This window comes from Paramormyrops kingsleyae, chromosome 10 (assembly GCF_048594095.1).
Source record: "Paramormyrops kingsleyae isolate MSU_618 chromosome 10, PKINGS_0.4, whole genome shotgun sequence".
NCBI classification, from domain to species: Eukaryota; Metazoa; Chordata; class Actinopteri; order Osteoglossiformes; family Mormyridae; genus Paramormyrops; species Paramormyrops kingsleyae.
Window position 1 is genome coordinate 33,882,301 of NC_132806.1, and position 23,568 is coordinate 33,905,868.

At 46.0% G+C, this 23,568-nt stretch overlaps 1 protein-coding gene and 1 long non-coding RNA gene across 6 annotated transcripts in view; one reads left to right on the forward strand and one right to left on the reverse strand.

Moving 5' to 3' along the window:
• The window catches only part of LOC111859596 (uncharacterized), a 94,304-nt gene that overhangs the window by 10,687 nt on the left and 60,049 nt on the right, over positions 1–23,568 (forward strand). The window lies entirely within an intron of this gene.
• LOC111859593 (cytoplasmic polyadenylation element-binding protein 4-like) lies at positions 791–21,803 on the reverse strand. Of its 4 annotated transcripts, none has more exons than XM_023842410.2 (11): positions 21,070–21,803; positions 19,556–20,704; positions 12,379–12,472; positions 9,940–9,990; positions 9,740–9,763; positions 8,999–9,169; positions 8,545–8,634; positions 8,082–8,200; positions 7,765–7,879; positions 5,087–5,268; positions 791–4,383 (listed from the first exon to the last, which is right to left on the reverse strand). In XM_023842410.2, the coding sequence occupies exons 2-11, from the start codon at positions 20,651–20,653 to the stop codon at positions 4,156–4,158; spliced, it is 2,172 nt and encodes a 723-aa protein (XP_023698178.1). In that variant the 5' UTR covers positions 20,654–20,704; positions 21,070–21,803; the 3' UTR covers positions 791–4,155. The 4 variants fall into 4 exon arrangements, with proteins under 4 accessions (XP_023698178.1, XP_023698180.1, XP_023698181.1 ...); XM_023842412.2 differs by having other exon boundaries at positions 12,379–12,469; positions 21,070–21,798; XM_023842413.2 differs by lacking the exon at positions 9,740–9,763 and having other exon boundaries at positions 21,070–21,799.

Sequence of the window (23,568 nt, forward strand, 5' to 3'; positions counted from 1 at the left end):
CCAAATCAAAGGGAGACACAAAAGCGCCACCGGGGCCCTCGAGGCATGTGGGAGGGACAGCGGCAGACCTGTGTGGGAACGCAATGTGAGAACAGGGCACAGCAGTGCGGGGCACAGAGCCGCGGTGCGGGAACGGGGCACAGAACCGCGGTGCGGGAACGGGGCACAGAACCGCGGTGCGGGAACGGGGCACAGAGCCGCGGTGCGGGAACGGGGCACAGAGCCGCGGTGCGGGAACGGGGCACAGTGGTGCGGGGCACAGAGCCGCGGTGCGGGAACGGGGCACAGAGCCGCGGGGCACAGAACCGTGGTGCGGGAACGGGGTACAGAGCCGCGGGGCACAGAACCATGGTGCGGGAACGGGGCACAGAGCAGCGGTGCGGGAACGGGGCACAGAGCCGCGGGGCACAGAACCGCGGTGCGGGAACGGGGCACAGAGCCGCGGGGCACAGAACCGCGGTGCGGGAACGGGGCACAGAGCAGCGGTGCGGGAACGGGGCACAGAGCCGCGGTGCGGGGACGGGGCACAGAGCCGCGGTGCGGGGACGGGGCACAGAGCCGCGGTGCGGGGACGGGGCACAGAGCCGCGGGGCACAGAGCCGCGGTGCGGGAACGGGGCACAGTGCCGCGGTGCGGGAACGGGGCACAGAGCCGCGGGGCACAGAACCGCGGTGCGGGAACGGGGCACAGAGCAGCGGTGCGGGAACGGGGCACAGAGCAGCGGTGCGGGAACGGGGCACAGAAACGCGGTGTGAATGCAGCATGGACCGGACAGGAAGTCCCCAAGGAATGGCTTCTCACAGTTATGGTTTATTCATTCAACATTTCACATTACAAATATTTAAAAATTAAGCATACTGTTATAAATAGTTGGCTGCAAACAATTAAATAATATTAGATTTCTTTTGGGTCACTAGAACTTCTACAGACCAACTAGAAATATGGACATTTGTATTACATAACTTAATTAGAAAGAAAAATACAAAAATAGGAACTCATGTGAAATGACATATTAAAAATTAAGGTGATATCTTAAGTAAAAAATTCTATTAATAAATACAACAACCTTCCCATACACAGTTAAAAACTATTGAATTTTGCCATTAGGTAACATCATTAAACAGACATTTTTTCTTCTGAAAGTGTGAACCATACATCGTGGAGCACAATATAGCAATTAGTAAAAACTAGACACTATAACATATTAAAAGCCTCACCTCAAAAATATAACAAAAATCTGATCAAATTATAAAAATTAATCATTCCATACATTCCAATTAAAAATATACCAGTAAACTGCTAAATACATTATTGACTTAATTACAATGCTATCAATCACAGTAGCTTGAAATAAAGTAAGCAAATGAGCACAAAACTTTCAATGTTTTAAAAATAACTTCAAATTTTTTATATTAGTACAAATAGTTTGATTTCTTTTTTTTTTTTTTTTTTTACAAACACCAGCATGAAAAGGATTACAATAACAGTAGAAAATGACCGTGAAAAACATTAACATCTTCTTTAAATGTCTGCAATTAAAAATGGCATTAAGGAATTACATTGCAAAGATTTTTTTTGTATCTGAAAATCTCAAAAAAAGTATTGCACATATAACAACTTGAAGTTAACTTGCAACATTTACCACATTCAAGTCTTAAAGTGCCCTTCAGTGTCTCAGCACAAAGGGGGCGTGTGATCAAGTCTTTCCAACCTGTTTTTCTTTTCATCTGTGCATCTTGCAGAGGCGTGTATAAGGAGAAGGCAGAGAGTAACACACGGGGTGGGGAAGTCATGTGGGAGCGGACGATAAATCAATAGGATCCAACCACATCTGGAGCACAATCACAACAAGTAATTTCAAAAGCTATTTCCTGTATTGGTTTCATTTCATCTTACGCCATGCATGCTAAGGATTACAACAGGACCTAGTTGGCAGCCCGAGGATATACATCTTAAATGTTAAAATATTTAAACACCTAACATCCATTCTCGTGATACAAGACCTAACTTCACCCAGATTAGTATTATTCATATTGGTAATGTCGTCATTATATTTAAGCTACCCAAACTCAGAGAGATGTTTCCTTTTATCCCCATCTAGCAGAGCAGGGTGTTGAGTGCGCATTTAGAAATATTAATAACAGCCTGACAACTTATTCTCGCCATGCTGTAAGTTTCAATATATTTTCTTTTTCAGTTTGAAGACAGAAACAGCTACTTTATAAGACCTTTAGCATTACACTTTCAATCTGTCTTCCAGAGCGCTGAAGTTACTGCAACACGATGCTTAGAGTTTGAGAGAGAGATTCCTCAGCACTGAAATGTATAAAAAGCAGAATTTAAAATTATATATTTATATATATATATTTATAGATTTATATATATATATATTAAAAGCATTTTGTTTAAATGAAGTTTCCCATATATGCAGATCTCTCGGTAACAAAAGTATAAAAGCTACTTTTCACAACGTGGAAAAATTGAGGTATTGCAAAAAGGAGTTTCCCATTTGTGAGAAAAATGTGCCTCAAATGACTGCTGGGGAAAACGAAGTTTAGAAAAGTAGTGCATAATAAACTCGTCCATGTGCATGACAAAATAACTCTGCTTAAAAAAACACGGTACCAAAAGCTCAGCAGGCCTTGTAGTAGAAAAAGAGTCTCATCTCGTTAACAGCATAGTCTGCAAAATAGGTGTTCCACTGCCAAAGTGTTTGCCTGTCATACCCACGAACGTCAGTCATGGTAGGAGCTGTGCAGCAGAGACACCATCAAGCCAATACGAGGAGAAGTTAATCACGAGTATCTAAAGTGATATTTCAGCACTAAATCCCTGACGAGTAACGCGGAAGCACACCCACAAACTACCGAAATTACCGACATCAGCTCAGTGTGTTTCATGCTCATTCCCCTCCCCAAGGCCTGCGTGATGGCGTGACGGTAAGTTCTCCAAAATATCGGCATGTCTAGAAGCCCCTGTCCCCATTTTCACCTTTGGAAATGAAAGGGAGCAACTGCACCTGTGTGTGTAAGCAAGGCCACCTCACTGACTGCCCCAGATCACTCAGAAGCCAGTCTTTGGTTTGCCCATCTCATGTTCGTAAGACACCAAGAGCTGAAACGATGAAACAGGATTTGAGGGAAGCAACGCTGCAAAGCCATCTTTGGCAGGAGTTTCTGACGTTTACCATGTGTGCCAGGCAGGCCGGGGATCTGTCCATGCCACCCACCACGCCACGCGCTCCAGGACGCATACAGGGGTGCAGAGACAGAGTCGGGGTTTTACAGTCAAATCCCCCACAGAATACAGAAATACAACTCCTTTAGTGTTATGGGGTTTCAATAGACATTTTGGTCAACCTGGAAGACCTTCAGGTCAAAGCAGTACTGGAGCTCATACAGAGCATCCTAGTGGTCAGCACATGCCATACGCAGGACACTGAATTCACCCAGGCAGCATCTAAACACCTGGCATTTCTGTCTCCCATTGGGTCAGCATGTTTGGGGGATTATGGCTGTACGTGCACATGGGAGAGATGTAGGGCAGCTTCTTATCTATCTCTTACTCATTAGATTAGCAGCAAAGCTTGAGGTATTAGGTTCTGCATGTCAAAAAACGGGGCATCTAATGCTAACAGCTGTAATGGAATCGCGTTACTATGGTTTCGATTAGGATGACATGCCATCCATCGACTGTGGAAAAGGGCCACCTGTCTGAGCCTATGGGACATTATTATTTTTTATTTTTTTCTTTTTCATTGAACGTTGTCAAGCTTTGGTCCATGACATGGACAGTGCGTCCTACGACGGAAGGACACGGCGCCCCCGAGGCACACGCCTGAAGACTCTGCATACAGCGTGCACACAAATCCTGGAAATGGGGTTGGGGAACAATTGCAGTCATCTGAGAAGACTAGACGAATTGATTATCTACCTGATGCGTTCAAGAGTGCACTGACATGTGAATCGAAACGGAATGAAACTAAGGTATGGGATTACTCCTAAATGTATTCTGCCTCCCTAAAGAATTCCAGTTTTAAAATAAGCAAGTACTTCGAGATTAAATTAAATACCACGCAATTAAAAAGTAAAAGGAACCTGCAACAGAAAGTGCGTTTCTATGACGTCTGGCGAGTGTGTCGATGGCGCCCCCTGCTTAGTTCCAGCGGAAGGAGATGTGCCGCGGCCGGTCGCCGCCCTCCTTCACCAGCGGCTTGTGGAACTCCCGGCCGGCGCGCGAGTGGATGGCCGCCCAGCAATATTCACAGTAATACTGGAGGCAGGTGACGTTGGCGCAGAAGAAGGGCGCGAACTTGCCCCCGCAGCGCGTGCCCTGGCACTCGTCACACAGCTGGTCGTCCAAGACGTACGGCTTCACCTCCACCTGGGAAGAGAGAATGGGCGAGTCGGGTTTGGGCCGGGTCAGGGTAGGGGGCTGGAAGAGCGCCCGTGTTCTCATTTCAAGGAAGAGAGAAACTTTCAAACACATGAGCCTGAAAATTTAGTCCCTCAACTGTCTAGAAGTCTTAATTACGTAAAGCATGTGGGTTACTGGGAAACAAACTGTAAAAGATCATGAGAGACCAAGAGGCTCAACAGCAGGTCCCTCTGAAAATGCTTAATTAGAAATTTTGAAATGCTTTGGAAAAGTGACTTATCTGCGTAACAGGAAAAAGAAAAAAAACAGCGCTAGATTAAATAGCATTAGATTAAAATGCAAAACCGAACATATTCAAAATGCAGAAGAGGCTGGAAGTCCCCCTATAGCAGCAGGCCGCGGGTCTCGCCCTGAGGAGCACTGACTCCCCCGCTGGAGAGATACAGTAACACGGCATGTTCCAGAAGCCTCCTACGGAAGATACTGGCCGTCAAAATAAAAGCGAGCCCAGCATTTCCATCAGGGGGCCGAACATTAGCATTAGCTCAGTTAGTCGGCCACATGCTTGTGCTGCTCGGGAAGGAGGAGCAAACACGTCTAAAATAACCGCTTTATATATAGGCGGAGAGGATGAAAATAAAAACAAAAGTGAAAATACAGGGCAGGGCAGCTTAAGCAGCGGCAGTTAGCCGGCGGGCGGCTGCCTCACCCGTTTATCGATCTCGCCGTGCTGCAGCTGCACGAAGCGTGCGCTGATAGCAGCGATGTAGCTCTGCTGATTGGAGAAGGCCACCCGGCCGGCTCCCTTTGGGTACTTCAGCTCTGGGTCGGTGTCGATGCCGGCATAGCACACGCCTCCATACAGCCTGTCCATGATCATAGCCAGCTCCACTGGAGAGGGGGGGTGCACATGCACAGAGACACACACACACGCAGAGAGATAGACATGCAGACACACACAGACACACACACACACATGCAGAGAGATAGACATGCAGACACACACAGACACACACACACACACATGCAGAGAGATAGACATGCAGACACACAGACACACACACACACGCAGAGAGATAGACATGCAGACACACAGAGACACACACACGCAGAGAGATAGACATGCAGACACACAGAGACACACACACACGCAGACAGATAGACATGCAGACACACAGAGACACACACACACGCAGAGAGATAGACATGCAGACACACAGAGACACACACACACGCAGAGAGATAGACATGCAGACACACAGAGACACACACACACGCAGAGAGATAGACATGCAGACACACAGAGACACACACACACGCAGAGAGATAGACATGCAGACACACAGAGACACACACACACGCAGAGAGATAGACATGCAGACACACAGAGACACACACACACGCAGAGAGATAGACATGCAGACACACAGAGACACACACACACGCAGAGAGATAGACATGCAGACACACACACACACACGCACGCAGAGAGATAGACATGCAGACACACACACACACACACGCACGCAGAGAGATAGACATGCAGACACACACACACACGCACGCAGAGAGATAGACATGCAGACACACACACACACACACGCAGAGAGATAGACATGCAGACACACACACACACACACGCAGAGAGATAGACATGCAGACACACACACACACGCAGAGAGATAGACATGCAGACACACAGAGACACACACACACATGCAGAGAGATAGACATGCAGACACACAGAGACACACACACACATGCAGAGAGATAGACATGCAGACACACAGAGACACACACACACACACAGAGAGATAGACATGCAGACACACAGAGACACACACACACACGCAGAGAGATAGACATGCAGACACACAGAGACACACACACACACGCAGAGATAGACATGCAGACACACAGAGACACACACACACACGCAGAGAGATAGACATGCAGACACACAGAGACACACACACACGCAGAGAGACAGACATGCAGACACACAGAGACACACACACACGCAGAGATAGACATGCAGACACACAGAGACACACACACACACGCAGAGAGATAGACATGCAGACACACAGAGACACACACACACGCAGAGAGATAGACATGCAGACACACAGAGACACACACACACACGCAGAGAGATAGACATGCAGACACACACAGGCAGACACAGAGGGACAGACATGCAGAGATGTACACAAAGACACAGATGTCATTTAGTCAAGATGGCTCCACAGTGTCCTTTTTTAACCTGTTTTACGTCCACCCAGCTTCTAACTACTGATCTGAGTCAGACATCAACACCAAGATCAAATAATCTCCAAACTGAAACAGGGTAGAGCACTAATGAAAACACTCTGTTAGGATGCAAACACACACGCTACATGAATGTGGCCAGACAAATTTTTTTTTTTATCAGGCCCCGTTTTCACAAGATTACCCAGCGTTACACAAGGCCTGCATCACGAGTAGGCCTGTCACGATAATGATGCTATCGGCTTATCGCACAATACAAGGACGTAACCTCATTTTGTCGTATTATTCTGACCTCGATACTGGCAAATTGTGTTTACATAAGAATGAATGCCCCCAACATTTCAGCTAGTCATGCTGCTTCCGCCCTCCCGTCTGCTCTGTGTGATGTAAACCAAGCTGAGGGCTGATTCGTGCTTCACGTGACAGCGTGCGCGCTGTGGCACACGCAACGCAGGCCTGGGGGGGGCACTGCACAGCAAAGCTGCTCTTAATAACCATGTTCATGAAGCGTAGTGTGGACGTTATACGAATAAGATTTTCACTAAAACTAACCGTGCACTATGTAGTTACAGTTAAACGGTAAATTTTATTTTTTAGAGAAAATTTATCGTTTAACCGACCAATCATTAAACTAGTCTATAGATTAATCCATAGAATTATAGTCGTTAGTGGCCCTAGATAACATTGATGAAAGAATATACATGGGTACATAGCACTGCAGTACAACAGTATTTTATCTTGGTTTGTAACTATCTGGGAGTCTTTATAATCCTGTAGTGAAGAATCATACAAACGCCAGTATCTCTGGACTTTCTCAGTCAACCATTCTTCAAATTTGACGTCCTGTCACTTTTCCCCTGGCCAATGAACCATGGAGGTTCAGTGGCATAAATCAGTCTTAAACTGACAATAATATGGTTTAATCACAATTATTTTTAGGACAATACATTGTCCAACAGAAACTTATCGTGACAGGCCAAATCACAAGAGGTTCAGACAGCATCACTGGGGGGGGACTGCTGTCGCTGTGGAACCTCAGGCTAATCGGTACAGGATGTATGTAGAATGACAGGAGCCCCCCCCCCCCATCTCGCTCGCCATTATGCAACCGCTTACCTGCACGAAGAGGACGTGGTACCCCCCCAACAAAAATGGTCTTCCTGGGGTCAAGAGGCTGTGAGCCATCCATGACAAAGTCGCTGTCGTTGAGATTCCAGGGACGAATCTGGACCTGGGGGCGTGAGCAGAACGTTTCGGAGAATGTCAAACTCCTGCACTTCCGTCTAATGGCTACAAGGATGCGAGCAGCAGGAACCATCAGCAGGTGGAGCCAGCGAGCTCCAGAGGCAGCTGAGATAGAAGGTATAGACATCCAACCCTATTAAGTGGACAGTTATGCAGCTCAGATGGGTTTAATATGGAAGGACCAGTACCGGTTTGTCTTTGATGGTGGGACTGGACACACACAGGTAGAGCTTTCCGTCCTCTTCAATGCAGGCGTCAATCAAGGCCTGGACTGAGCTTTCATCTTGGAAGAGGAGGAATGCGTAACCTGGGAAACCAGAGAAGCAGCATCCGGCCCCCGTCATCCCCACGTCGGTAAAGAAAAGCCATCATGCAAAAGTACAATTGCAACCAGGAGATGGGAACCAGACGGCTGCACAGGACTGCGGTCCTTAAAGGCTGCACAGGACTGCGGTCCTTAAAGGCTGCACAGGACTGCGGTCCTTAAAGGCTGCACAGGACTGCGGTCCTTTAAGGCTGCACAGGACTGCGGTCCTTTAAGGCTGCACAGGACTGCGGTCCTTTAAGGCTGCACAGGACTGCGGTCCTTTAAGGCTGCACAGGACTGCGGTCCTTTAAGGCTGCACAGGACTGCGGTCCTTTAAGGCTCACCTTTTGGGGGGAAGTAGGACTTGCTCTCTGCTTTGTGAGGCCAGTCGACTAACAGGTGACCAAAACGACGGAAACTTGCAGTTATCTCATCTGGAAGGAGACGTCATGCAGACATTTACACGGGGTACAGAAAGGGCTGTTTGTCAAGCCTCCCTCTACTAAATTATTCATTATAATTCCTTTTACCTAGAAGTGATTCTTGTGAAATATCGATGCAGACAGTGTTAACCTTGGAGTGAGACAATAAGGTCAACAAGTGGGACGGATGTTTCCTTTGCTCACTTTCACGGCACGTCCTGCCGCCTGACACTCGCTGACTCTCAGTGACTCTCAGACGTTTAAAATGAGCCTACAATAAGCTTCAGCTTCATGAAGCTGGGAGGGGTCAATCAGGCAGTCAGATCCAGTCAGGGTTACACTCACGCATGCCAACACTCGTCTAATCACAGTATACCTTCGTCGATGTCTGGAGGAAGGCCCCCCACGAAGACCTTGCGGGAGTAGCGCTCGATCCGCTCCCCGTTCTGATGAGGGAAGCAGTGAGGAGAGCCAAGGCCGCTCAAGGCTGGCTCGGTGCGCTCGTCGTCTGCAAAGTTGTCCTCCATCGGGAAGAGAGAGGAGTGACCTGGGGGGAAGGGAAGGGCCCACCCACTGTCAGGCAGCTCCACCAGGCCGGGCTTCCGCTCCGGTCACACGCCAAGACAAAGAGCTTCCTCCTGGGAGTTCTGAGAAGCTTTTCATCAGAAAGCCTCCTGTGATGGTGGCAGCTGCCCTATTTTCTGGCTGCGTTTGAACTGCTAAGAGGGGGTATCCCGCTGACTACAGAGGGGACGGTCGCAGCCCCCTCATCTCAGGGCGACAACCTAGAGACAGACCCCAATCTTGCAAGACGCCAGGCAATGGTGGGGTGTGGCAAAAGCCAACAAAGTCAGTCCCTTCATGGGACTTCCTGGTCACAGTGCTGCCCTCTGGCTGTAGCCTGCTATTATGAAGCGGCAAACACACTGCGATAATAACAGAGGTAGGTGCAGACTGCCCACAAATGTGTCAGACCCATGCGTGTTCCGAGACCCCCCTCCCTCACCCCCACACACAGACACAGCAGAGCCTCGACTGACACAGAGCAAACGGTCACGACCACAGCAAATGTGAAACCATCATAGTATCTGACACCCAACAACACTGCGTCCTTTACCTCGTCGTCTGCCATAATTCCTCGCTGCATGTAAGATAAAACAGACGATACGTGAGCAGACGCACAACATAAAAGACTTAACTTGGCTAACAAAATGCCTTGTTAAAATGCCTCTAACACTAGATGTTGCTTGACTAGTTTGTAAGACTCTGGGTCTTCCTGTTCACTAGTTAGGACATAGCAAGAGAGAGGCTACTTACCATTTATGGGTAAAGGGCTATCCCCCCCGGGGTGAGAGAACCCCAAGCGGCCTACAGCGCAGAAAAGACAAACTAACATGGAATAGCTGGAGATTATAGCATTCACTGTGAACCAAACACCAAGCATCACCTATTTTATTTTAATGATTTTCCCTGCAGTACATAGATGCTCTTCAAATGCCCATTCTGAAGGGCACTGGAAAAACAAACATCTCCCATTTAACATGTGCCTTTCTGAGCCTGTCTGCTAAGCCCGTGGTAATAACAGGAAGTGATCCTGCAGTGAACACAGGAGTCCTATGAAGAAAACACTGGGCAGCAGAAGCCCCACCTCTTCATCCTGCCCAACTGGAGCACTGGCATGATGACTGGCAGCCAAAGGTAGCCAATCATCACAGAGCTACTTCAATAGGAGCACAGGGCCTCCAATCAATACTGTTGTATTTTTAACTAGACTGAACGAGAAAGTGGCAGTAAAAGCAAAATGTTTCAAAATGATAATATGTTTACTGGTGCATTCTGGGATCAGATGTCATTAAAAACTAATTTAAATATGTTTACTGGTGCATTCTGGGATCAGATGTCATTAAAAACTTTCACAGAATTATTGAGAACATTTTTTATATACTTCAGATTATATAACAAAGATAAAATTGGTACTCATTGAAACTGCATGCCTAGATTTAAACTTTTATGAACATAATATACTTTCCATATTATATTATAACTAATAGTATTATAATGCCATAATTCTTCCTGGGTTTAAAAAAAAAAAAAGAGGAACAGTTGGCAGTATATCAGCGAGAGGAAAATGTCAGGAGCAGCGAGAGCGTGTGACGAGAGGCAGGCAGGACAGACTGAAGAGCGAAAGCGCCAGGATGATTTATATCTGCGCAACGGCCCCGAAACGCACCTGAGCACAAGCACGCTCGTCACGAAGACAGGCTGGGAGCCTGAGACTGGGAACACGGGAACGAAGGACAGGAAAATCAGAGTGACAGGTACCGCGAGAGTCGGGCAGCACGCAAGAGGAAAGGAGTGTTATTGAAATTGACTAAAAAGGAAAATCTGCACAGTGACAAGCTTTCAAGCGAGAGGGAAGGAGGAGTGGGAGATATGAAGTCAGATCTGAAAGAGTTAAGGGTGATATAGCGAGGAAGACATCCCTCTGGGAGCAAAGCTGAACACACAGGGGAACATGGAGATTAACGTTCAGAAGAAACGAATGTTAACATCGGGATCATATTTGCTAAGGGGGAGGAGGAGGGGCACACAGACAGTCTGCAGGCACCAGACACTTACTGGCATGGAGGGAGGTGCGAGGCAGCGATACAGGCTGGACATGTACATGCCGCCCAGCTCGGATAGCCTGCTCTAAGCGGCGCTCCCCAAAGAGCCAGAGAGCCCACTGTCACCATGACGATGATGTAGGTGGGGCAAAGCTGAAATGACCTATAATTCATTTCATTTTGGTAGTAAATGATTGGAGATGAGATTTATGAGCCACTGAACCATTTCTGTGTCGTCCCTCCCATTACACCGGCGAGAGATCCAGTCCAAATTCAGCATTCAGCTGTATCATCCAGACAGGCTCCAAGCCTTCCATGATGGGGAGGGGGTCCCGTACCATGCTGATAGAGGAGGGGGCAGGTGGGCACGTTATTTTAAACCCGCAGTAGCCGTGACTGCACATTCCACCAGCAGCCTTCGTTAATTTCGCCTTCTTCGTTTAACAGAAAGCATGGTGCTGCTCGTCATGTGAGAAGCCTCCTATTTTCAGGGCTGGTGGGTCGGGGTGTTCCCGAGGACACGGCCGAGGGGGAGGAGCTCATGGATAAGCACATTGTTCTTTGCTACACATATTTTCACATAAATTCTTCAACTCACACTTTCCTCGGGCAAGATTTTCTAATTCCTACTTGAGGTTTGTGTCTGTGGTTGGCTCCACCTAAGATCTTAGATAAAAATGCAGCGACACGCACCAAGATGCAGCAACGTACTTGCAGCACAGTGTGTGAGGACAGATCCCATCCTCAACATGAAAAACCCAGGAAGATTCTCAGTGGAACAGCTAAAAGTGTTCTGCAGTTAAAACTTCAATTGTTTTAATCTTATATCAAGCACATAGAAATTCCTCCCATTCCTATTAACAAGGGTTCAAACACAAAGCTAAGCAGGGCAAAGTAAAAAAGCTGGGTTCTACTCTTGAAAATTTTTATATTTTAATAATCAAGTTCTAAGTGTTTCTCTGAAGAGTTTCTACATAGCCAGTGGAATGTCAGTGAAAAAATTACTCCGACTTGTTCTAGAATACTGCAGACATAAAGAAAGAGGGTGTTTTATATTACCAGCGTACTCAGGAGCTGATCTGTTTTACACGCGCTCCCTATAACCCAGTCCAAGGCGCGAGCACATTCGAAGATGCGATTAAGACGTTACCTTTAAGGGAGTCCTGCTCAGCCCTCATGATGTCAATCAGGGAGTTCTCCAGAGAGTGCATGCTGAAGCCATCGAACGGCCTGCTACGTTCCTGCTGGGAGGAAGGAGAGTGTTTTAAGTCAGTGCGCATCCGTGCTGAGCAAAGACAAAACCACCTAGGCTCATCAAAGTGAACGATAATGAGCTCTCGTACCACTAAGGGCGAACGGCAACAGCATCACACTTGCAAGCTTTCTGGTGTGAACAAGTGCTTATAATCAAATCAAACACTACACCAGTGTAATATGGGTTTATAACCTTTTCACACATACATCAGCCTGGCCTGATAGCCAAACACGAGAGCACAGAAACCTTGTGACTGCACAGTACTGCTAGAGTGATAATCAACATATTTATTACGTAGTAAAACATGAGCTACCATATACATCCTGCAATGTACTGCCACCCAAGGAGGACTGAATGACACAACTAGGTAAAATGGAGGAGGATAAAACGATGCAATTGGCTCATTGCGTGTGAGTAGACCTTAATCATCTCACCAAGCCTTTCATGTCATTCTAAGGAGGTTTACATGCACTGTACGTAGAACAGAGATTCAGTAGGAGAAGGTACCAGTTTCTCAAAAACGCCACAATTTTAAATTCTGCAATTTAAATACGCACAGAAGCAAGTTTTTGTTGTTAGACTGGATTGCTGGCAAATGCTGCCTTGTCCCAACTTATCATCCCCTTATCTATCCCCATTTTTTAAAAACTGACAACAACACGGTGCCATACGAATCCAGTGCTTGATGATCATGATTAGAATGTTCAGCGGCAAGGAGACACCAATCTGGAGCTCCCTTCACACTCACAATATTCATTTTACTCAAATTTTCAGAATCTGCATCGTTTTTAAAGCACATTATCTTAAAAAGCAACAACACAGCAGGCTATCTCTGGTTGCTAAACAGCCAAATATTACTGTTACACCCTGAGAAATATGGATGCCACAGATCTACTGCTGCATCCAAACTATATGCTGTACATTCTTACCCAACAGCAGTGCCTTTAAATCAATCTAGCCAAGGTGAAAAAATTCCCTCTGCAAGTGGATTCATTCACAGGGCCCAGTTATGTGAAATTTAGCATCAGAGAATGAAGGGCATGATAACGTCTAAGGGGTACAGGGGCGTCTGTAAAGGGGACGGCTCGCATCTCTCAGTCCTATACACATCCCCGCACTTTCACTCAAACCTCACCAACAGTCAGACAGTCACTCCCAGTCTAAATATATAAACATCAAGCAGCTCGCCTGACTCATGGATCTTCTGGGAACCATCAGCAAAATTGGCAGAGGCGATGATCAGGTGACCACACTAACACCCACGACTACACACTGCTGTAATGTGCACAGTGCATGCAGCATTGTACAAGAACAGAAGCCCCTACAAAACTCAAACTACCAAGTGTGCCCAAAGCCATACTGGCAGCCAATTACCCATGATCCAACCTGCTCACCAGAATTCACAGCTGGAAATACAAATAGGAACAGTTTTGTCAGGGAAACAAACAAAACCTCCGAAATCAGCAAACGGAAATCAAATGGTGAATTTTAATTCTAAAATTGACTCATACAAATCAAATGATAAAGAGTGATTTAAGCAAACAAGCACAAAAAAAGCCATTAATTTTGTTTGTATTCTGAAATGTAAAAGGCTCAACATTTTTGACAGATAACAAAAGAGTAGGGTTGAGGTTAGACCACTGGTTATGGGAGGCAGGGAGACTGATGCAGCAGTGGCGTAAGCCTCCGAGTGAAATCTATCATGAAGAGACCTTCTCAGTCTTCTGTTCCCTTTTGAAGACACACAGCTGAGTGCTGGATAGGTAAAGTGCTTTGGGCTTTTCCATTAGCAATATCCAAACACCTTCCCTGCTTCTCAATTTGCTACTCCTGGAGAAAGCAGCGTGCCATTTAGTACAATTTAATGCTAATGCTTATTAAATAACGACCCTTTTATACTGAAACATGAAAAATGGCTTTGTGTGTATGCTAATTTGAATGAAAAGTCAAGGTTTGGTACAAAAAAAGTCCTATGGTCTATATGCCGAACATGCATAAAATGCAACTATAGACCCCAGACACAAAGAGTTCCATTTTTCAGCAATACATCTGTTATTAGTGCAATGACAACCCATCACACCCACAAGCTAAGTTCCAAGATTTTACAAGCTGGTAACAGTAAATTCCTGGGTTTAGTTTCAACACAAAAGAATTCAAGCAAGTACAAAGATCCATTGGAGGTTTTACCCATCCGACATGTACCATCCAAAGTTCTGCTAATCCTGCACAGGTACATGGGGATGAGGAACCAGGCCACCTGGGGCACAGGGAAGGGGTACACCCTGGGCCGCATGCACCCACACCAGCGCACCCACCCACACCCACACATACACTACAGGGAATTCAGAGATGCCGATTAGCATAATTGCAGGAGGAATCCTACACAACACTGCAAACCTGCAAACTTAGGCACACACACAGCTTTTATGCTCCTCATTGCCAGTTTGCATTAACTCTAATATATGTTACCTGGGAAAACGTATCTTACCCTAATTCAGTGTTTCCCAAACTGGGGGGCCGCAGAGGTATTTCAGAGGGGCGCACCAATGGGATAGCCTCAGGGGCATGTGCCACAATAAAATAATCTCTTCACAGAATGGACGATTAAACAAATAAAGCAGTAACTAACAATAAAAAATAAACCACTAACTTACGTGTACAATTAGAACATTTTTGCAATTTATTGAAACTTTATTTTACCAGGTAAATTAACTGAAAACCAGTTCTCACTGCTTTACGTGATATTCAGGAGAAATAGCAGATAACGCATCGGAACTGCCTGAGATACAAACATCATACAACGTTACGTTCTTCAGCCAATAAGGGCAAAGTTGTCTCGTCACAGAGGCGGTTCCAGTTTGTTCAGTCGGCTGAGAGGTGCTGTACAATCTGTCTTAAGCCGTATTGCTCTCGCGAGGTTTTTGTACCATGTGACATGGTGACGCGTGACGACGTTTTGCAGCGCCGGACAAAAAAATCTAACCATGGTGCATTGCGTCAGGACCAGAATGCATTGCTTTAAGCCAGCGCTTTAAGAGGCTACACAGTCAAACGCACCCATAGTTACACTCTGGAAGTGGCATCAAGGTGAGTGTTATTAGTCCAATAAATCCTGAAAAATGAGGTTTAAAATTTTCTAAAAAAAAGTGCAGGGAGACTATCAGTTAATGGGTATGATTTAGTGTTGTTTTGTGTTATAGTATAGGCTGAAAGCTGCAGTTATCATCAAAAACAAAATGCGGTAATCGTAAGACAAACTTTAATTTGTGTACGCTAATGAATATTAACAGGAATGTTAAATCTGCATTTGCATAATTTCAAACTAATGCTGGACTTTTATTGTTAATTGATTGCTCTTTTTCCTCTCACAGTGGTGAAATTGCACCATTTGTATTTTGTAATTGCATTTGTTCCCATCCTTAAAAGGGGGGCCCTGCGGAGAAAGTTTGGGAACCACTGTCCTAATTAATGTGTAAAAGACCACTTAAAAAGGTGAAACCCCAAAAGAGAACTCAAATATGCACTCAAATCTCAAAACCAGCATGATACAAATAGTAAAATAAAAGCAAATTAGTGTTCACAGGGTCTTCCCTTTCCACTCGGTATACACTGACTGCATAATCACCGGGCCCACTGTTACATCCCTAAATCTGACTTCCCGCCAGCTGGCAAGTCTCTCTCACACCATCTCCCACGACAGAGAGACATACAAACAAAAATAAAGTAATGGATTCTAGACTGGTGAAGTCAGCACCATTTGGACGCGAGGCAACCACAGAGAGTACCTGGAGAACTTCGGTATTGCCATTGCTCAACAGGGGAGCCATGTTCATGCTATCTAAGGACAAGGAATACCAAAACAGGCCCTTTGGCATAACAGACAAGGTACAGTAAAGGATTTGCTGTCAGGGGCAGCTCTGGGAACAAACCAGAAAGTCAACAGGCCTTCTCCAGCTCAGCAAAATGTTCCTCTGAGAAACAACTCAGTTAAGTATGGCTTTACTGTGGATTTGCGATTATATCTGTGACAAAGTTCTCCTTCCTGGGTCACAGTCAGTACAAGCTTTTCACACTTAGCTGTGGGGCTCACCAAACACATTACTGTTAATCACCTCTATATAGATATTTGACTAGCATGAGGTTACAGCCTGAAAACAGAGAAAAGCTTCTCTTTGGGCCACTGACCCCAGTAAGTACCATGCATCCTCAGACAGATACCAGACTTAATTGGGACAGGACTCTGTGTCACATGTTTGACAGTAGCCTGACCTTGTCAGTGAGGAAAGGCCGGATAATGCAGCTTAGCCAATGCCGCAATCCCTTTCTCACACGAGGACGGGGAGCATTCACCCTGCCTGAGAAACATAAGCCTCTACAAATCAAGATAATTTCTCCCAGGGATCCCTTTCCAGCAGAGAGACAGTGAAAGTGACATGTGCATTTGCTGTGCGTGAGTCACATTCCGATAAAAAAAAAAAAAAAGTGGTTGAACAACCTCCACCCATGACTGCAAGGACTCACCGAAGGCGATTTTGATCCAAGGCAATATTCGCTTGTCTCAGAAATCTACCATTTTCAAGCAACCAGTTTCATGCCAAACATAAAAAATAAAAATGTACAGGTCAGGCAGCTTTTTTAAACAAAATACACAGGCTGACAGTCTGTGGTTGCTGGCAGCCTGGTACAAAGAAGCCATATTTTCACTTTCATTAAAATAAACAGTCAACACTTGGCAAGGCTTCTCTTGCATTTTCAGTTCCACCAGCATAACCGTGACTATTGTCCTTATTTTTCAGTCCATGCCACTGGTTAATTATATTAGATTTTACATACAGCAGCTTGCACAGAGTCTAGACGGTGGTCTGCGTTATGGTTAATAGGAAGTGCCTGCTTGACGGAGGCAAGTGACTTAACATAAGAATTTGCAAAGTCCCCACCCACATTTTGATAGACCAATCCAATCCGATCCGATCCATTCAATATCTGTATCTGCAGATTCCTATTCTCGATCTAATCTTTTAATAAATATTTTAACATGCATACACATTCAGCAGGCACCGGTGCATTCTCTGAGTAAGCCTCGCAATACCGCAGTATTCTTCCTCATGATGTTTCTGCAATGCCTAATTAAATTCATTGTATTAAACAACACTTTGCTGGTACCTCCTCTCAAAAGGACAGCTCCACAAACATTGCAGGTGACTGATGGGCTACTTTGAGTTTCCGATTTGAAGAATTTCCATACAGCTGATATAGCGATAGTTTCCAGCAAAGTGCCTAATCTATGCAACAGATAAATTGTCCAGACATGGGAAACGAAATTCATCAATTTAAAAAAATGCCTGGATCGGCCCCAATTCCGATCTTTGATATTAGCTCATGACATCACTGATATGAATTATTCTAAATAACTCAAATCAACATAAGCAATAAAATACAGCAGAGAGCATGTGGGAAAGGCACCAAACAGGGTTTAAGGGCTGGGTCACTGGAGGGTCTTTAGGCTTAAACGGCACAACAGGCAGGGGGCGCCATTCGAATGACGGGTGTTGCATGTTAGCAAACAGCATGAACCCTGGCAAAACTATCTTTCCACATTCAGAGTCCCCATTAAGCAGCTTGTAAACAGCAGGGGGCATCTTTAACGCTGCAAGTCCCAGTGCAGCCCAGGGAGAAGAGAGACACTCTCAGACAATCCATAGCCTGTTCCTAGTTTTCATCCCAGAAAAGGAACCAATGCATGTGCATCTCTGCGGCAACCAAAAGTGAGCAGCAGTACCTATTGCTGGTAAATCAAGTTTTATCAAAATTAGGAACAGAAAACTCTAGAACCAGGACATCTGAGCAAATATCGGCATGGCTCTGAAGTGTAAATATTAACATAGCAGAGCTGGGAAAACAGACAACACAAAGCAGAGTTCTATCCACCTGAAAGGTATTTATTCTTCAGGGGGACTGGACGAGAAATGAAACCTGGACTCAACGGACACCAAGAGTGTTTCCTGAATGGCACAGCGCAGTGACCAATTGTGGCTCCGTCATAACACAGAAGCTGCAAGTCACCTTGGAAAAATCTGTCAGATAAATCATCATACCAATATCTGATTGAGAAAGGGGTCCGGGCACAATAAGCTACGTTTCCATGAAGTTACTGCAGGGGGCACGTCAGTCCTCAACCTCAAAAGGCCCAGGTTCGACTACACCTTTACATAAATCCTTTTCTCTATATCCATTCCATGAACTTAAGGCAGATGCCAAATCCATTTTTCATTCCTTGTCTAAGAAGCCACGATACCAATTATACAAACACAAGACAATCCCATTATCAGGCCCAGCTTAAAAAAAAAAGATCTGCAGGAGAGCCCAGTTGTGTTTTTTTTTAAATCAGGGCTAAGCCAGGCAGTTATGGGCAACAGTGCAGAGGATCTAAGAGGAGAATGAGATGTGGACAGGGCTTGTCATGGCCAAGGGGCCAGCTCTTATGAGGGCATCAATAACCCCCCTACCCTTCACCATTCCAACCTTGCAGCGACCCCAGATCGATAACCTGTACATATTACCACACGCTTCCAAGCAGCCATATTTCACTGCTGGGGCACACGGGGAAAAGCGATCCCCCTCCACCCAAGCTACAGGAAATGACGGATTACATTACGGCTGAGATCCACGGCTGCATCGCACCCACAACAGTTCCAGTTTCATTTTCAGCACACCATCAACGCAAAACACAAAGCATGCATGATTCTTACTTCTGCTATCGGCAGAGCTGCCACAGACAATGCAGTTAATCTGCTGCCCCTGACACACTCGTCCTTGTCATTTTATATCGGCTAGATAGCGCTTAGAACACTGCGGTGGCTCATGGGACGTTACTCATGCAGGCCTCTGACAAGTAGAGCATGCCGATACGACCCAACACTGCATCACCTCTCCCCAGTGAGACCAAAGGGGGGAACCAATAGTAAAATAAGACCAGGCTAAGCAGTTACCAGGTCAGTAGACGTATAATTTTTTAATAATCCACAGGCGAGTTCGTCTGTCCCCTTATTTTACCAATAGGGTCAACCCTCACCTGAAAGGGGAAGATGCTCTCATTCCGGCCGAGGCTGTCCTCCATCCAAGGCTTGGGGTTGAAGCCGGGGCTGGAGCGGGAATACTTCTGCGACGGCACATGATTGTTGGCGAACGACTTCTTCAGCGGCGAGATACTGTTGAGGGGTGTGACTCCCACCCCGAGGCCCCTGCGGTATTCTCGCCCCTGGGAGCCCCCCCAGCCGCCATAGCCACCCCCAGGGCTCCAGGAGGTGGAGGAGGGTGATGGCGAGGGGCTCTGGTAGCCACCCCACGGAGAAGGGGGCTTGTTCATATTGTTGGATAAATGAGACAACTGGTTGAAGGCAGCATTTCTGTGGGGGAACGGAGGAGGGTGGGGGCTGGCGGTGGATCTCCGATGCTGTTGGTGCTGGAAGTGAGGGTGCGGTGGATGGTGCTGAGACATGGGTCCAATCTGCGGCGAAAAGCTGCCCCCAAAGCCTGGGCTGACATGGTGAGGGAAGTTCTGGAAGAGCAGCGGGCCGCTGTTGGCCGAGGCGGCGGGGTTGAAGAAGTTGACATCTTCGTTCATCATTGGGGAGGGGTTGGGCGGGATAGCAGCCGACCAGCTGTTAAAACCGGTCAGGGAGGAAGAGGAGGACATGCTGGACGGGGCAGCGGTCCCCAGGCCTGGTGCCTCCTGATAATCAAACCCCGCGAGCACTGGGGAGTCCACGCAGAGCTTCTCCTTGCCACTGGCACTCTCAGCCGAGCCATTCTCCCCCTTGCTCTCCTCCGATCGGGAGTTCTCGAGCTCAGAGACGAGGCTTGTTTCCTGGTGGCCCGGGGACAGCTGCTGTTTTTCCTGTGGTTCTTGTATTTCCTGTTGCTGAGCTTTAGATTTCTCTGAAGCCAGAATCTCATCCTGTATGTTGCCGTGGGCCACCGCCGGGGGGAAAAGCCAGGCCGAGGCAGTGCCACTGCCATTGGCAGGCGTGCTGTTATTTATATAGGATGCAGGACCTGGGGATGCATTCTGATGATGTGGGGGCTGCAGATGTGGGTGAATTCTTACTGGAAAACCTGACTTGTTACTGGTGTTGTTCTGTACTAAGACTCCAAAACCGTAATCCCCCATTTATGTTCTCCAGTATATTCTCCCCCTAAAACTATTGCTTTTCTTTTTTTCCTAGAAGGGGAGAAGAAAGTGATAAAGTCATAATGTCATATAACCAAAGCTTATGTCTGAAAATGTGTATAATGCAATCAGCCAGCGACTCACCTGGTGAGTTACTTAAGATTAGCCTACTGATGTCAGTGAAACCAAGTTAAATGTAACGCAGTGCTGCCTGAACAGCCTGACAATCCCACTGACATTTAAGGGCAGCAGCTCCCACGATCCCATTACAACATTTCCAGTAAAACAGTGCCGCATTAATTACACTCGAAACGCCGTGCTAGTACATTACGTGTTATCTCTGCGTCACACAGTCCACAGATATTCACTTTGGTAAATACTGATATATAAAAAAAGCAGGAGAGCAATAATGTTACCTTCCGACTTCTCTTCCCTTTTTACCCAACACCTTATCCAGACTCTACCATTTCAACAGGGAAATGCTGATGGCGTCTTCTGCTTGCTCGGGCTTCGGGCCAGTTAGCTGTTTTTCGTCGTTATCTTTATGGGGGCTTCGCTAGCTAAATATACGCATCTCGACCAGCTTCTCGCCGGGTTTTCTCGTGACTTTTCACCCTAAGCCAGTTACCCTCTTTCCAGAGCGACGTCTCCGACGAGATTCGTTTCGGACTGAGCGGATGAAGCTCTCTACGCGGCCAGCGGCGGTGTGTTTCCTTATGGCTTGAGTCTTAAACCAAAAAAATAAAATGTACGGTTATTCGTCGTTCGGCCGTGTCGTCCCTGCCCGGTGACAGAGCCGTGTCGTATTTTTAAACTGTTTCACAAAGCTAGCTGGTTAGCTAACTGGCAACGTTAGCCAGCCAGTTCCTCGGATTTAAACCAAAAATAAACCAACAATAAGTTCGTCAGATATGTTTCTCGCTTGATTTCATGTCCGTACAGCGCCTGACCTGCTTTGCTTTCAGGAATAACTGATTTATTAATTTATTTTCCCATCTAAGGCGCGTCTTTACTACAGTCCTCACCCCTCAGAGCCCACCGAGGCTAAATGACAGCCAGACCAGTCGCGAGGCACTTCCGGCTGAGACCACACCTCCAAGTCATAACCCCGCCCAGAAGTGCTCGTGATCTTCTAATCCCACCTACGGCCGGCAGGCGCAGGACTAATTTGATTGGTTTTTAAAGCGCACGACCACGCCCATTGACGCCTCGTTAATCCTATAGCACAATCGTATCTCCGCCCGATAAGGTCAGATAATAGGCAGCAGGGCCTCTTCCTGTCAGCCTCCCCTCCCGTTGAGGTCTGTACGGTATGAGCAGTTCGTAGGGACCGTGATAAGCATTCTGGACACAGCGGCGATCGCCTGCTCCCTCTTAGGTAATAGAGGGAAGCTCCACCTAAAAAAGGCTATTGACCACATCTCAGAAATATTCCATAAAAGCTGTTGACAAGAGCCGCCAGAAATTCACAGAAAAACCCTTTTTAGGTATACCGCAGACAAGGCATAAATATTTATGGAAGTTATTTGATAAATATTTTATTAAATATAATATTAATGCACAAAACGGTTAATTATAAAATAATTAGTATTTTTAAGTAGTGAGGTTTAAAGAAACGATATTAATAATATATAACACTGAGCATAAGATTGTGAGCCAACCAAATGGTCATAAAATGTAGTCTGCCAGGAACTCTTTCTATTAAAAATAATTTCATATTCTGAACACAGTGAGGAGAGTGGAAGAGTTTTTTAACAGAACTGTGTACAAAGTAGTGATTGTCACAAGGACTTAGAGTTACAGTTTGGTTAGAATCCATAACAGAGCAGTGTATTTCACCATTCACACAGTGTTGTGCCGTAAGTGTAGAAAAATCTACTTAATACAATGGGATGTAACATGTAAAGTCGTGGGAACAGACAGAGCATAATATTAATCCACAGTGTGTAAGATCATCACACACCCATAAACACAGAGGCATAAATCCACCATGGAGGCTGCACTGCAGAATTTACAGATGCAAATGTCCATCGGAAGTGTTGTCATCCCTGAGCAGTTGTAAACTTAAGCTCTGATGTGTTTTAGAGGCAGTTAATGGGCCATTTCGGCATTTTCCAGAGGCGTGGAATGATTGTGTGTGTGCAACTATTTTTGTCTCTCCCTTTTTTAGTGAAGAGAGATCAATCTCATTACTACAAGGACCACAAATTGACAGGTCAGAGAACACCGAGTGTCTGGTACTGAGCAGCTGCGGTCATAGTCAGAAATGTCATTAATATAAGCTGCCGCTGTTTCCAAGATGTCATTCAGCTGTACAGCGTGATTATTTTCGCTATGGTTGGACCATTACAATCACATTCTCTACACAGAGCATGGCTGAGAGTTGTTATCTTACAGCTTGGTCTGAAAATGAAGCTGTACTCAAATACACTTTTATTGAGTATGTTTGGGTCCAGTGGGTCGAGGCAGTGGTTTTAAATTGAATTATGGGTCCTTTTTGTGTTGCATGATAAGGTTTCCTTGCAGTGCGTCTGTTTTCTTCCGTAGATTGCACTGAGTTCATCTGAAGGTGGTATTTGCCATCAGCTGTGGGTCTGGCAGAACAACTCTGCTTTTGTTCAGAGTTTGTAACAATATAAAACAAGAAGACGAGCTTGCAATTAAAGATCCTTTTAAAAAGCATTGCTTAATTTGATCTATATAGCACATATAGTACATTATACCTTCTTCTTTAAATCAAAACAAATTTTCCTACTCATCAAGTCCCCAGCCTTTAATGATTAAACACTGGCTTGATGTGGACAGTGAGGGAACAATTAGGGCACTAATTTGGAAGCAGTCCAGTTGTTGACTAGCTCAGGGTTATCTTTAAGCAGTGCTCACCTTTGATCCTTCAAAGTCTATCTTGATTGTAG